The sequence below is a fragment of the Zea mays genome, chromosome 2, assembly GCF_902167145.1.
Source record: "Zea mays cultivar B73 chromosome 2, Zm-B73-REFERENCE-NAM-5.0, whole genome shotgun sequence".
Lineage (NCBI taxonomy): Eukaryota > Viridiplantae > Streptophyta > Magnoliopsida > Poales > Poaceae > Zea > Zea mays.
Genome location: NC_050097.1, coordinates 11463182 through 11477177, shown reverse-complemented (window position 1 = coordinate 11477177; position 13996 = coordinate 11463182). Strand labels below are relative to the sequence as shown.

General features: G+C 41.1%; 1 protein-coding gene across 1 annotated transcript; it reads right to left on the bottom strand.

Moving 5' to 3' along the window:
- Positions 1-9414: 9414 nt before the first annotated feature.
- Positions 9415-9616, bottom strand: LOC100282012 (16.9 kDa class I heat shock protein 1; the record flags this gene model as incomplete). The annotated part of the gene is given in 2 exon segments (NM_001154925.1): positions 9415-9509; positions 9511-9616. Coding segments are annotated over 2 exon segments (193 nt in total), but the record flags the coding sequence as incomplete, so codon positions are not given.
- Between the last annotated feature and the right edge of the window lie 4380 nt (positions 9617-13996).

Sequence of the window (13996 nt, the reverse complement as noted above, 5' to 3'; positions counted from 1 at the left end):
AAACATTCCTCCAGACAGATGTACATCAAGTCTGATCAGACTATCAGAAAGTTTTGGTTTCGAGGAAAACGAGGAAGACAATTACATTTATGCGAAGTCTAAGGAAAGTACATCTTCCTTGTTTTGTATGTCGATGACATATTTTTTTAGCTAGTAGTGATAAAGATCTACTGGCGGAAACATAAAGTTTTCTTTTCTCGACCTTCGATATAAAAGACATAGGAGAAGCCCCTTATGTTCTAGAATAGAATTTCACAGAAATAGACATAATAGAGTATTAGAACTCTCATAGAAGTCATACATAGAAAAGTACTAAAGAAGTATAGTATGCATCAGTGTAAGGCCACGCCTGCGCCAATAGTCAAGGGTGATAAGTTTGGGAATCATCAGTGTCCCCAGATTCAGTTTCAGAAAGATCAGATAAAGTCAGTACCATATGCTTCTACTATCAAAAGCATTTGTATGCTCAAATATATATTCGCCCTGACTTAGAATTTATTACCGGGATGTTTGGGAGATATCAGATCAACCCAGGCATAGACCACTGTTAAGCAGTTAAGAAGGCTCTAATGTACCTCCAAGGTACGGAAATGGCCTCATGCTAACAAACAGAAGATCTAGTTCCCTACTTCGAGGTATAAATTTACTATATCCAGGGGAGTTATTTCTTATAAAAGTTGCAAACAGACAGCGAGAGCATCGTCGACAATGCACGCTGAGTTTGTAACCATGCATGAGGCAAATGGGCAGGCAATAAAGATAAAGAAATTTGTACCCGAATTAAGAGTGGTTGATAGCTTAGAGCGACCACTGAGAATTTACTGCGATAATAAGCCAGCGGTACCGTACTCCTATAACAACAAGTCATGTGGCGCTGCTAAGTTCATTGACTTTTAGTGTTATGTTGTTAAGGAGTAGATTCAGGATCAAACCATAAAAGATGAGCATAACAGAACATAGCAGATGCTAGCGGATCCGCTCACAAAAAGGTCTTCCACCCAACGTGTTAAGACATCACGTAGCCGGCATGGGTTTAAGGGAGTGCCTATGATCTTGAATCACAGGGGCTACAGATTGCAACCAATTAAAGTCTTTTTCCGTTCTGAAGCAGGCGAGCATGTTGTAGTCAATGAGTGCGATGATACTTAATAAGTCATTGTCACACATTGGTCTCTATGTGTAAACTTGTCAATGGATGGAATCCAGAAAAGTTGAGAATAAGGAATGTAGAGAACAAAGGGGAGATTGTTGGGTGTGTCCTCTACAACTGGTCATCAGTGACCGGATTGGGCTAAACCCAACTATCTATCTCTTTAAATGGGCCCTTGATTGGGAGGGCCCACGCTAACCTAGGTTGGAGCCCCCTAGGCACATGACGCTATAAATATAGGACTAAGGGGTCGCAGGAAAAAATAAGGCTAGTACCTCGCCCCAAAACCCTAGTCCCCAGAGGTCCCCATCGGCTAGGCGTCGGAGTGTCTGGAAACGCGACAACCTACAGCGGCTCGGATCCCGATACTGGCTGCTTCTCTGCAGGGCAACGATATGAAGATAGCAACAGCAACAACAAGGTGGGTTTCACCATTCTTCTCAGTAGATCAGATCTACTTGTCATCGAGGTTTTACTTTCAGTTACAGATTGATGTTCTAGGGACTTATGAATCGATCTTAGACAGTATAGATTCTAACACTCACCTGTTTCGACTCTTCTTTATCATACTCGGCCTTGTACCCGTAGTATATAATATTCACAGGTTTATACTTGATGACCTTCCTACTTGCCATGAAAGGCATACACGCATCTCATGGGACATTATGAAGTTACCTAGCCTTTAGATAGCTTTAGTATTCGTGCTGTCAAAATAAGCCCAAAGTGTTCTTTTGGTTGTTCTTAAATAATGGCTGAATGCAAGGGAGCTCCTTCGCAGTAAGAACATGGACCTGCCAACATGCACATGTGCATTATGCCCGAGCCCGAATGCTATCGATGAATCTGTGCCCAACCAATTCCTATACTGTTAGTTTGCAAATTCTTGTTGGATTTTCATTAGGTCATAACATCATAGGTTCATGGAGATAATTATTCTAATGCGTTGGTCAATCTGGTCATGGGCGGAGGACCCAGTATGGCGATGTATGGCGCTCGCCGTACCTTGATTCTTCCGTGAGCAATCCTAGAAAATCGCTGGCCGGCTGCTCTCATCCGATGTCCGCCATAGCATGCGGAATGAAGCAAGTATCTGGAGCTGGGCCAGCATGGGCTTCTATACGCTAAGTGCTTAATGGGCTTCCAAAGGCTGAATCATGTAAGCTAGATGAGGAGTCAAGCCGAACTATATTGCGTGCGGAGATTTGCCAACGTGCAGCCAGGGGCCAGAGCCCAAGGGGCAAGGGCAAGCATGAGCAGAAGTCATCCAGCATGCTAGCAGAGCTGCAGCGATTAGCACCAGCACGTAAATGATCTAGGATAGCAAGTAACACATGCAATTGACTCGAGTAGCAAATACCCACATGGTGTGAAGTTCCTGTTTATTTTTGTAGTTGCTAATTATATTTCACTAGTCGGTAAATTCAGGAGGCTCGGTGATTTAGTGAAAGTTATTGAGTAATGATGGATCCAAACGGAATGAGAGACATGTATTGCAATTTGCAATGCTCTATCCACTATTTTACTTCATTGCCGCATTTGATTCTACCTGTCTCGATTCTTACTTTGTCATACACAGTTTCAACTTCGCCATACCTTAATTTGGTTCTGTCCTCCGCCACTGAATCTGGTGTATACGAAATGACCATATATTCAATGGAGTGCAGCCCTCGATTGAACGCTGTAAGCACAAATTCAGGTCGAAATTTGCTTAACCCTACAATTGATCAATGGCTAGTTCTCCCTTATGAACTCCTTTTTGATTTTCTTCCCTACTTTTTTTATCTTGACCTTGTACTTCAGAACTTCTTGTTTTTGTCAATAAAATTTCCAGTATGGGGCAACCCATCTTGTCACCATTAAAAAAAACATGTATGAATTTAATGCTCCACAACGCAATGACCATGGACCCGTACTCTGCGTTAAAAAGAGCATGGAGATGGTATGGCCTTTTCATGCGGCCAACCGAACCTAATATTTGGCATGCACAATGCAAGATAGTGCGTACTTTTTAATATGGTGGCTAGTTCTTGATTGATTTTGTATAGATACGCCCATTCATTCGTTGTAACCAACGAGATATCTCAAGGTTAAAGCCCAGTCCTCAACATAGATAAGTGAGGTTGCTTGTTAACTTCAGCTTGTTTGGTTCACCTTTCTCTGACCAACATTTATGAGAATCTAGAGTTAGAGAGAATCTGGAAGAATCTTGAGTATCGTGGGAATTACGTACAGAGGAAGATAAATTAGTCTAAATGGTTCAGTATTTAGAAAGCGACAGATTCCTACTATCGTGATGACTCAACCGATTCTGTGTTCATATTCATTTTAGACAGTTTTTTATCAAAACGATTCTTACCTAAGCAAGCTGAAAAGCTGGAGCGTTTGTCACTCCACAGTAACTTTTGGTGGCTAAAACCTGAAAAAAAACCCAAACAAACAGGGTCACGGCGAAGAAATTCTGTGGCTGGCTTCATGTAGTCTTTTTGTCTCCGTGCGATTAGGTATCTTGAGATTAGTTCAAGCGTCACTTTGTGTAGTTGGTAACCACCATTTGTTTTGAGAAATATTTTATTTCAGTATCTATAATAATTTTGTACAGCCAAAATATTGTTAACTTCAGCTTGCTTTCAGGTCCCTTTCTTTTGACGATCTCTTCCTTTTCTATACGGAGCTAGTAACATGTTTCTATACGGAGTAACATGAAATGGCGAACAAATTCTGTGGTTCCATGTAGTGTTTTTTCTCTGTGCGGTTAGGTATCTTGAGATTAGGTCAAGCGTCACTTTGTATAGTTGGTAGCCAACCAATGTATTTATTTTAAGAAATATTTTATTTCAGTCTCTATAATAATTTCGTACAGCCAAAATATTGTTATAGTTTCAAACTTTGTCTATTTTTAAGAACAACTCTCAAATAACAATACCAAGCCAAGATGCAACTACTTAAGTACTCCCTCCGTTTCTTTTTATTTGTCGCTGGATAGTGCAATTTTACACTATCCAGCGACAAATAAAAAGAAACGGAGGGAGTAGTAAGTTTCTTAAAGACGACCACTCATACTTGACAAAGATCTCTATGATGACCATAGATCTACTCTAGTGCGTGACATGCCTGCTTTAAAAGATGCATATGGCCCTATTTCTGCATCAAGCTCAAGGAGAATATAACCTTAAATGAAACAGCCTACAATATAATGAAAGAACGTGTTAATGTTACACGTAATTGCAGGTATAGTTACATTAATGACCAACTGAATTCATAAATAAAGCAATATATAATCAAAGAACTAGCGAGAATCAAGGAGTCCCACGTCATGCCTGTAATAAAACTTGCTTGACTGAGCGAGCATAATGAGTTTTTTTCTTTCTTCTAAACCATGCATGTCAACTATGTTAGTATGTCTTTATTCGCCATGGGTTTGGTTATCTACAATTTTTGGTCCAGAATATTTGTCCGTTCCTCTACGTTGTGTCGATGATCATGAGCAGCTGCATCTTAATCAGACAATTTACGGCCGAGTGATGCTTTATCTTCGCGGTTGGAAAGACCGGCAGAAAAGAATGATAAAAGGCAACTAGATTTATTGAATTTGTGAAATTTTCTGGAACGTGGAAGCATACAGCACTGACTCTACACCACACACACTTCTAGTATATATGTACACGTTAATGGGCCAACACTAGACACATGGCCCAACACTCCCCCTCAAGATGGGCGATAGATATCAATCATCCCCATCTTGCTACATAACACATCACACTCTTTTACTTCTATACCCTTAGTCAAGCAATCTGCTATTTGACCTTTTGAGTTTACATGATTCAACTCTAAAGTACCATTATCTAACTTCTCTTTGATGAAGAATCGATCAATTTCCACATGTTTTGTTCTGTCATGTTGAACTGGATTGTTAGCTATATTCATGGCTGACTTATTATCACACCATAACTTCAGGGAGTCTTTTCTTAATACATTCAACTCTGATAAGAGACCTTTTATCCATAGCATCTCACATATCGCAAGGGCCATAGCTCGGTATTCTGCTTCGGCGGTGGAACGGGATACCACAGATTGTTTCTTGCTTCTCCATGATACTAAATTTCCTCCAACAAACACACAATATCCTGAAGTTGACCTTCTATCATCAAGGCAACTACCCCAGTCTGCATCAGAGTAACCTTCCACCTTTAGATGACCATGACCTTTAAAGATTATTCCCTTTCCAGGGCAAGTCTTCAAGTATCGCAGTATACGATACACTGCATCAAGATGTCCACTTCTGGGGTCATGCATATATCGACTCACCACACTGACTGCATATGTGATATCAGGTCTTGTATGGCACAAGTAGATGAGCCGTCCAACAAGTCTTTGATACCTTTCTTTATTCACAGGATCACCAGATTCAGCACATAATTTATGATTCAAGTCGATAGGTGTTGCTACAGGCCGACACCCCAACATACCTGTTTCATCAAGTAGATCTAAAACATATTTCCTTTGGGAGAGAACTATTCCTTTTGGAGATCGAGCAATCTCAATACCAAGAAAGTATTTGAGATGACCAAGATCTTTAACCTCAAATTCCTTACTTAGATTCTTCTTTAGACATGCAATCTCAAGCTCGGCATCACCTGTAATAATAATATCATCCACATACACAGCTAGAATTGCAATTCGTCGTCCAAAGTGTTGATAAAAGACAGTGTGATCTCCGTTGCATTGTTTATATCCCATGCTACATATTGCACGTCTAAATCTGTCAAACCATGCTCTTGGGGACTGCTTGAGACCATACAATGATTTTTTCAATCGACAAACTTTCCCAATTGTCTCAGGCTTTGACAATCCAGGAGGGATCTCCATATAGACCTCCTCTTGCAAATCACCATGTAAGAAAGCATTCTTAACATCTAGTTGATACAAGGGCCATCCAAAATTTGCAGCACAAGAGATCAATGTCCTTACAGTACTCATTTTTGCCACTGGTGCAAATGTCTCATCATAATCAATTCCATATGTTTGACTATACCCTCTTGCAACCAATCTTGCTTTATATCGTTCTACCCTTCCTTCTGGGTTTTGCTTCACAGTGAATACCCATTTACAACTAACTGCCTTCTTTCCTTTAGGTAGTTTCTCAAATTCCCAAGTTTGATTTTTTTCTAGAGCTTTAAGCTCCTCCAACATTGCCTCACGCCAGTTAGAATTACATTGTGCTTCTTTCCAATCTCTTGGAATTGCTACGGAATGCAATGATGCAACAAATGCTCTATATGATGGTGACAAAGACGCATATGAGACATAATTGCTAATGTCATGTTCATATCCATACCTTGTTGGGGGGACTCCAGCTTTAGCACGCGCTCCTTTTCGTATTGCAATGGGCAAATCATAAGTGTCATAATCTTCAGTTTCTCCATGAGACGTCAAAGGTACATTTATAGCCTCTAATGTGTTTGGAGAGAACTGCTCAGTACTTGATGCTGAATTGGTTTCAGGAGCCTGAGGTTGCACATGGGACTTTCTTCTTGTATATACTTCGCCCTTATATCGTAAGTCGTCTCCACAAGATTTATTATTCTCGTGACTAGGATGTGTCTCCAATTCACTTGGCATTACTTGCATCTTTTGAGAAGCACCAATCACCACTTCCATTTTATTTGGTTGTTGTTCCATTGAATCAACCATTCTGTTCTCCCCCTCTCGACTAGCTTCATCTGTGCTAGTAGAGACAGAATCAAGAAAAAAATTTAGATCTGTCTTCTCACCATAGAAAGGCACAGTCTCTCTAAATGTAACATCCATGCTTACAAACAAACGTCGTTCACTAGGACTCCAACACTTGTATCCCTTTTGCCCTGCAGGATATCCAACAAAAATGCACTTCACAGCACGAGGATCCAACTTCCCCACCTGAGGTCTATGATCTCTGACAAAACATGTACATCCAAAAATTTTAGGTGGAACCACAAACTTATTCTCACCGAGAAGAATCTCACATGGAGTCTTCATTGCAAGTATTTTTGAAGGAGTGCGATTAATAAGATATGTGGCAGTCAATACAGCTTCACTCCATAGGAACTTCGGAACATTCATTGTAAACATCAGCGAACGAGCAACTTCCAAAATGTGACGATTCTTCCTTTCAGCCACACCATTTTGTGGAGGTGTATCAGGACAGGATGTCTGATGTAATATACCATTTCTTGACAGAAAGGCATTAAATCCCTTGTTTACATACTCGGTTCCATTGTCTGTTCTTAGGATTTTGACTTGAGTATTGAATTGATTCTCAACTAGTGCACAAAAATTTTGAAAACACTTCAATACTTCATCTTTATGCTTCATCACATAGACCCAAGTCATCCGAGAAAAACAATCGATAAAAGTAACAAAGTACTTCATCCCATTAATAGAAGTCACAGGACATGTCCAAACATCAGAATGAACTAGCACAAAAGGAGATATACTCCTGATACCTCGACTAATATAAGATGTCCTTGTGTGTTTTGCAAACTCACAGGCATCACACAATAGCTTGCTTTTATCCACCCCACTCATTACATCAGGAAAAGCTTTGCATATCTTATCAAAAGAAAGATGCCCTAATCTACAATGCAAGAGCATCACTGCAACCTCCTTCTCTTCCATTCTTGTTGCCAGCATAGTGCATATTGTACCATTAGTCCCCTCATGATCCATATACCACAATCCATTACGTCTGGTAGCTGTCCCAAGTCTCTTCCCTGTTTCCCTCTCCTGAATTAAACAATTATCTCGATCAAGAATAATACGACAATCCAATTGATCAACCAAGGCACTTAGTGATATCAAGTTGACAGGAAAGGTTGGCACATACAAAACTGATGACAACTTAATAGATGGAGTGCATTGCACTGTGCCAACACCCTTGATGGGTTGTGGTGTACCATCAGCAGTTTGTATAATTTCTTTACGTGTGGGGGGATATCTTATATATGATGTAAATTCACTGGACGTGCCTGTGACATGCTTTGATGCTCCTGAGTCTAAAATCCATTTTAACTGTGTGACCTGTGTGGGTACAAAAGCATGAGCATAATTACCTTCATCAGTGTAGGCGAAGTGGACAAAATCCCCGGTGTGAGACTCCTGATCTTTATCTCCAGAAATTTGATTTTTCTTCCTCAACTTTGTTTCATCTTCGTGTTCCATAAATGTTTCAAGTTCTTCTTGTGTAGTTGCTGCATTCGCCCTTGCCCAACTCCTGCCTCCACGACCTCTGCCGCCTCTAGGAGCCCCTCTTCCTCTCCCACGATTAACTTTGGAAGGCTTAGAACAATTACGTGCAATATGTCCAACATCACCACAATTGTAACATTCTCTAGTATCTTTGGTTCTCATAGCTGAAAACACAGGATGAGGCGGCGTTTGAGAACTTTCTCTCATCACTTTGAGTCTTGACTCCTCCTGGGATATGGCAGCTATGGCTTCTTGTAGGCTAGGAAGAGTGGATTGATGAAACATGGAGGCACGTCTTCCCTCGAACTCTGAGTTTAGCCCCCTTAGCAATTGAAGTACACGTCTTTTTTCCACCCATTTCTTCGCCCAAGCAACACACTCTGAGTGTGGTAGCTCAATAGGATCATAATGATCAACATCAGCCCATAAACATTGTAACTCCTGAACGTACTCCGCCACAGATCGCTCCCCCTGTTTGATATTATGGAGGCGATCTTCAGTCTCCACCATCAACATAACATTTCCAGCTCCCGAGTACATTTCTTCAAGTGCTTTCCACATTTCTGCAGCACTTATGATTGTATCAACGGTGCTAGCAATTGCTGGAATCATAGAACTCAACATCCACGCTGCCACTAAAGAGTTTATAGCATCCCAGTCTTTCCATTCATCACTTAACTTATCCTTGGGCTCAACGACATCTCCTTTAACATAGCCCTCGAGTCTCTTTGCCTTCAATAATCGCAATGCTCTTCTAGACCATGCCAAATAATTTTTCACCCCTTCTAACTTAATCTCATTTGGCATTAGGTCTATCTTCTGAACTGGTTCTATATGAGCAACATTGTCTTTAATTGATGATGGAGCCTCATCCCTTTTTGCTGACAGTAATTCGACCAATTTACCAAGAACCTGCTCAATTCCTTGATTTTCCCCCATAATATGTATGTAATAATAACTAGGAAACTACTTGGGCAGCTGCGTCAAGATCTGGGTCACAACGTCTAGAAGCCAGGACCAGGAGCGCCTCCTCTTCCTCCTGTCTTCTTCAGCCGGAGATCTGGATGCTCTTCACCTCGGGCTTCTTGACCTCGGCCTTGGGCACGGTGACCGTGAGCACGCCGTTCTCCAGCGCGGGCCCTCACCTCCTCCGTCTTGGCGTTCTCCGGCAGGCGGAAGCGCCGCACGAACTGGCCGCTGCTGCGCTCCACGCGGTGCCACTTGTCGCCCTTGTCCTCCTTCGACCGCTCGTGTGCCTCGGCGGCCTCCTTCGGCCGTCGCTGATCTCCTTCTCGGTGGTCTTCTCCGTCGAGGCCGAAGACACTCCTCACCGCGACGCCATCGCCGTTGAGCCTGGCTCCGATACCATGTGGAATTTTCTGGAACGTGGAAGCATACAGCACTGACTCTACACCACACACACTTCTAGTATATATGTACACGTTAATGGGCCAACACTAGACACATGGCCCAACAGAATTGATCTAAGAGGACAAGTAGATAAGAAACATGCCCACCGGGTTTAAAGTGTGACGAGTGATTGCCAAAAAGATGGCCGGCTTTAGTTGAGTTTAGAGACGAACTATGGCGTGAGCGTGATGTTGTGTAATATTTCTTTTGATTTATAGCCCGTAGGTGTGGAGCTACCCTTCATACTAGGTATTGTATAGCATAAATGAACCAAATTTGGTGGAAGTAGATAGAAGATTGTATTAGTTGGATGTGATGAAAAACTTATTAATTAATATGACGGGAAGTGAAAGTGCCTGAGACTGAATTAGTTAGTTGGTCTGATTAACACTTCTCATGTTCTAAGTCCGGCTCCTCATGAGAGCGAATTTTAGGCTCGTCTGTTTAAAGCATAGGTTTGTGGCTTGGTCTTAGTCACGATCGATGGTTGTTCATATAGTCTACATATGTGTGGGGTAGAGGCCTAGTCGTGGTTTTTTATATAGTCTGCGTATCGTATGTGTGAGATAAGGGTTTGGAGTTTCTCGACCTATGTGAGAAGTTTTTCTTAATACAATGTCTAATGGATGTTTTAACCCTTGCAGGCCGAGTTTTTTTATATGTCCCATGGATTTTGGCTATTTTTCCTCTTCAATTGTTTCAGTCACACAACAGCTTCGACGGGATTCAATTGTCTCAGGACAGTTTCTCGCTGACCGTCAGTGGTTTATTCTACGAGGACAATGATGATGAGGTCGCCGCCACTATTCTCACTTTCTACTAGCTAGACGTCTTGGGCCTTTATAAGAGATGGCTCCAAATATACCATAAAAAATTGATCGAAGTGTTGTAGCCTTCATTGAAGCTGATGGTTTATATTTATATACACGGGACATGTATAAAATTTTATCAAATTACAACCATGTTAATTGATCTAACAGAAACAAGAATATCTATACATAGTTCTAGCTGACATAGTTTCGTTTGTAAGACTATCTCCACTGATACCCATATTCAAACTTCACTCTGCGAACAGTGCAAAGAGAGTACAAAACGTCTAATAGTTATGTAAATTTTAGCTCTCTAAATCACAGATTTAAGAAGTTGCTAAATGACTTTTGGAGTAAAAAATGTGAGTTCTCCAATAGTTCTCTAAATATAGGTTGTAATTTTGTTTTGTATCTATCCACATAAAAAATAAGTCACAAAAACTATATAATGCAGTCAACATTTTTGTTTAGGGAGTTGTTAAATGGTTGCCAAATGTAGAGAGAAAATGAGGTTAGATGACAAGTTGTTAAATTTAGAAAGTTCATTTAGAGAACTGTTGGAGAATAGTTTTCATGTTAACTACCTAAATTATTGATTTAGAAAGTCTTTTAGAGAACTACTGGAGTTGCTCTAAGGATTATGAGTTTCCTGTTATGTCAAGTGCTCCGGCGAGGTTCGAGAATGCGATATACTCCACCCTTTCTCAAATGCGCGCTTATATTCTTTGATGATATACTCGTTTATAGCCGCTCTGTTGAGGAACACTCGACACATTTTAAGGTTGTCTTTCAGCGGTTGCTACAGGATTGTTGGCTGGTCAAGCATTACAAATGTCTATTCTCCCTCGGAGGGAACTCAAGTACTTGGGACACATCGTCTCTGCTTCCGGGGTGGTGAGGCTATCCGCAGTCGCGACTGCAAACAGGAACTGTAAATTTTTACAGCTCTCACAAACGATGCAGCGGTGGACTGCAACAGGAACTGTAAATTTTTACGGCTCTCAGGAACTTCACAGCTAGCGCACCTTCTGCGGTGGACTGAATAATCTCCCTCCTCTTTCTATTGGCTGCTAGTTGGGTGTGGAAAGAAAAGAGGTGAAAATAAATAATAGAATATATGGTATATGGTATAGGGTAGATATTTAGAGTAAATATGACCGCGGAGTATTATGGGATAGGGTAGAGAATCTCGCTGACCAGGATGAAATATTCCTTTTAGAGTAGAAATTTAGGGTTCTATGAGTGCGGATAGCCTAACAGATCCAGAGAAAGTGCATGTCATGATTCAGTGGCCTGCTCCTGCTTCGGTTAACAAACTTCCTTCATAGTTTTCTGGAGGACGACCGATGGTTTGTGCGTCATTTTGGTATTCTTTCGTTACAAACCACCCACCAAGTTGTTGTTGGGAGGGCATTTGTTCATGTGGAGTACTCTCCATCAGTACCCTCACGAGGCTCTGAAGAATGCTCTGACGACAACGCCCGTGCTAGCCTTATCGGATTTTCGTCAAATTCTTGTCATCGAGACCGACAGCAGTAGGATCAGCGTGGGGGCTGTGTCGATGCGGCTCACCGATTTGTGAGCAAAGCTTCGGGACCTAGGACGCAAGATCTCTCGAAGAGTATCGGAACGATTGGTTGCCCGTACTATTATTTTGGACCATTGTATATGTTAACTTTGTCTGGGTTGAGTTTTAGACTTTTTAGAATGTATTCACCTTTCTTTAACAAAACTGTAGCAGAATTGATGTCGCTAATGCTGACTGATCTATAACGCTCGCTCTGATGCTTCTCTTCTATTCTATCGACACCGCTGGTAACTTACCACTTTGCTATAGCAGTCGAAGACCCCACCGTGGTATGCGCCAATAAGACCACCAAAGGCCTTTGTGGCACTAGTGGTACACAGAAGTCATGGGTGATCATTGGTCCGATGCTTCGGGCGAAACCAATTCCCAGGATGTGACGGGCGGTGTGTACAGGGCCCGGGTACATATTCACCGCGGCATGCTGATCCGCGATTACTAGCGATTTCTATTACCTATATGCGGGAGACGCTGCATGAGCTGATACAACATAAACATTTTGAGGGGTGTTTGGTTTCTATGCACTAATTTTCAATCCCTCCATTTTATTTTATTTTAGTACCTAAAATCAAATATGAAAACTAAAACTTTATTTTAGTTTCCGTATTTGGCAATTCAGGTACTAAAATAGAATAAAATAGAGGACTAAAAATTAGTCCCTAAAAACCAAACATCTCCTAAGACCATTTGTCTGCATCAGCTAGTACGGCCGAAACTGTCGTATGCGGCCGTCCAGGCTCGAGCGAGCCGGCCTATGTGCGCGCACCTAACCAATCAGGTGATATATGTATATCACCATCTTAAAATGGTGGTTGATTACTGATGCAGTTATCTTCTAGACTTTCACAACTTGATTGACATGCCAGATGAGTCTGGTGCAACTTTAAGAACAAAGACTTCACACCCCGTGGCAATCGGAGAATGGACAATCTACCACGCTGGTCGTTGGGGCAAAGGCCCAATAGACTATATTTTTGCATCTTATGCTTCTCATGTTGCTATAAATACATATGTTGTTAAAATATATCTTTTACCTATGTATAGGGAGAGTTAGTGTATTCAATCATGTCTTATTTCCTCTCTTTCTCATGTGCCTTTTCTATGTAGATATTCTCCGACATGGGGAGTATGTCTTCTTTCATACAAAAGGGGCCGGAGAACACTTGTTTAGGAGTAATCTTTTTAGAGGGCAAGCCTTTTAATTACTTCCTATATGTTTTTAATGTCTTCATTTTCGATGTTTAATTCCAAAGGGGGAGAAGTTTTAAGGACCAAAGCAATTTAAAATATATCAGATACCAAACACCACCAAATTAAAAAATTTAAAATCTTGAGCTAACAAGTGGTTTTGGTTCTACAAGAGGTTTTGGTCTAAAATAGTAAGTATGTGGATTATGAAGTTAGGGGGAGGCTTAAGTCTATAATATCACATTGTGGGGGACATTCATACATTCTAGCAGTAGATTGCATATTTTCATCAAAGTATTTGTTATAATTTGGCTTTGGTTTCGTTGTCATCAATCACCAAAAGGTGGAGATTGTAAGGAAAATGGACCCCGACTCATTTGACTAAATGATTTTGGAGCTTGACGATCAACATAATCGATGGACAAATATTTTTTCTAGTGTTTGTATTTGTAGTTCAGAGGATGCTAAAGTAACTTGGTCTAAGGCATCGAGGAAGCAACACCTCAAAAGAAGACATTATCAAGACCATCAGAGAATATCAACAAATATCAAGTAAAGTTCAAGACTTGAAGAATGTGTAGCCACGACCGGCTAAGAACATTGGACTGTCTGGTAGCACACCGATTAGTC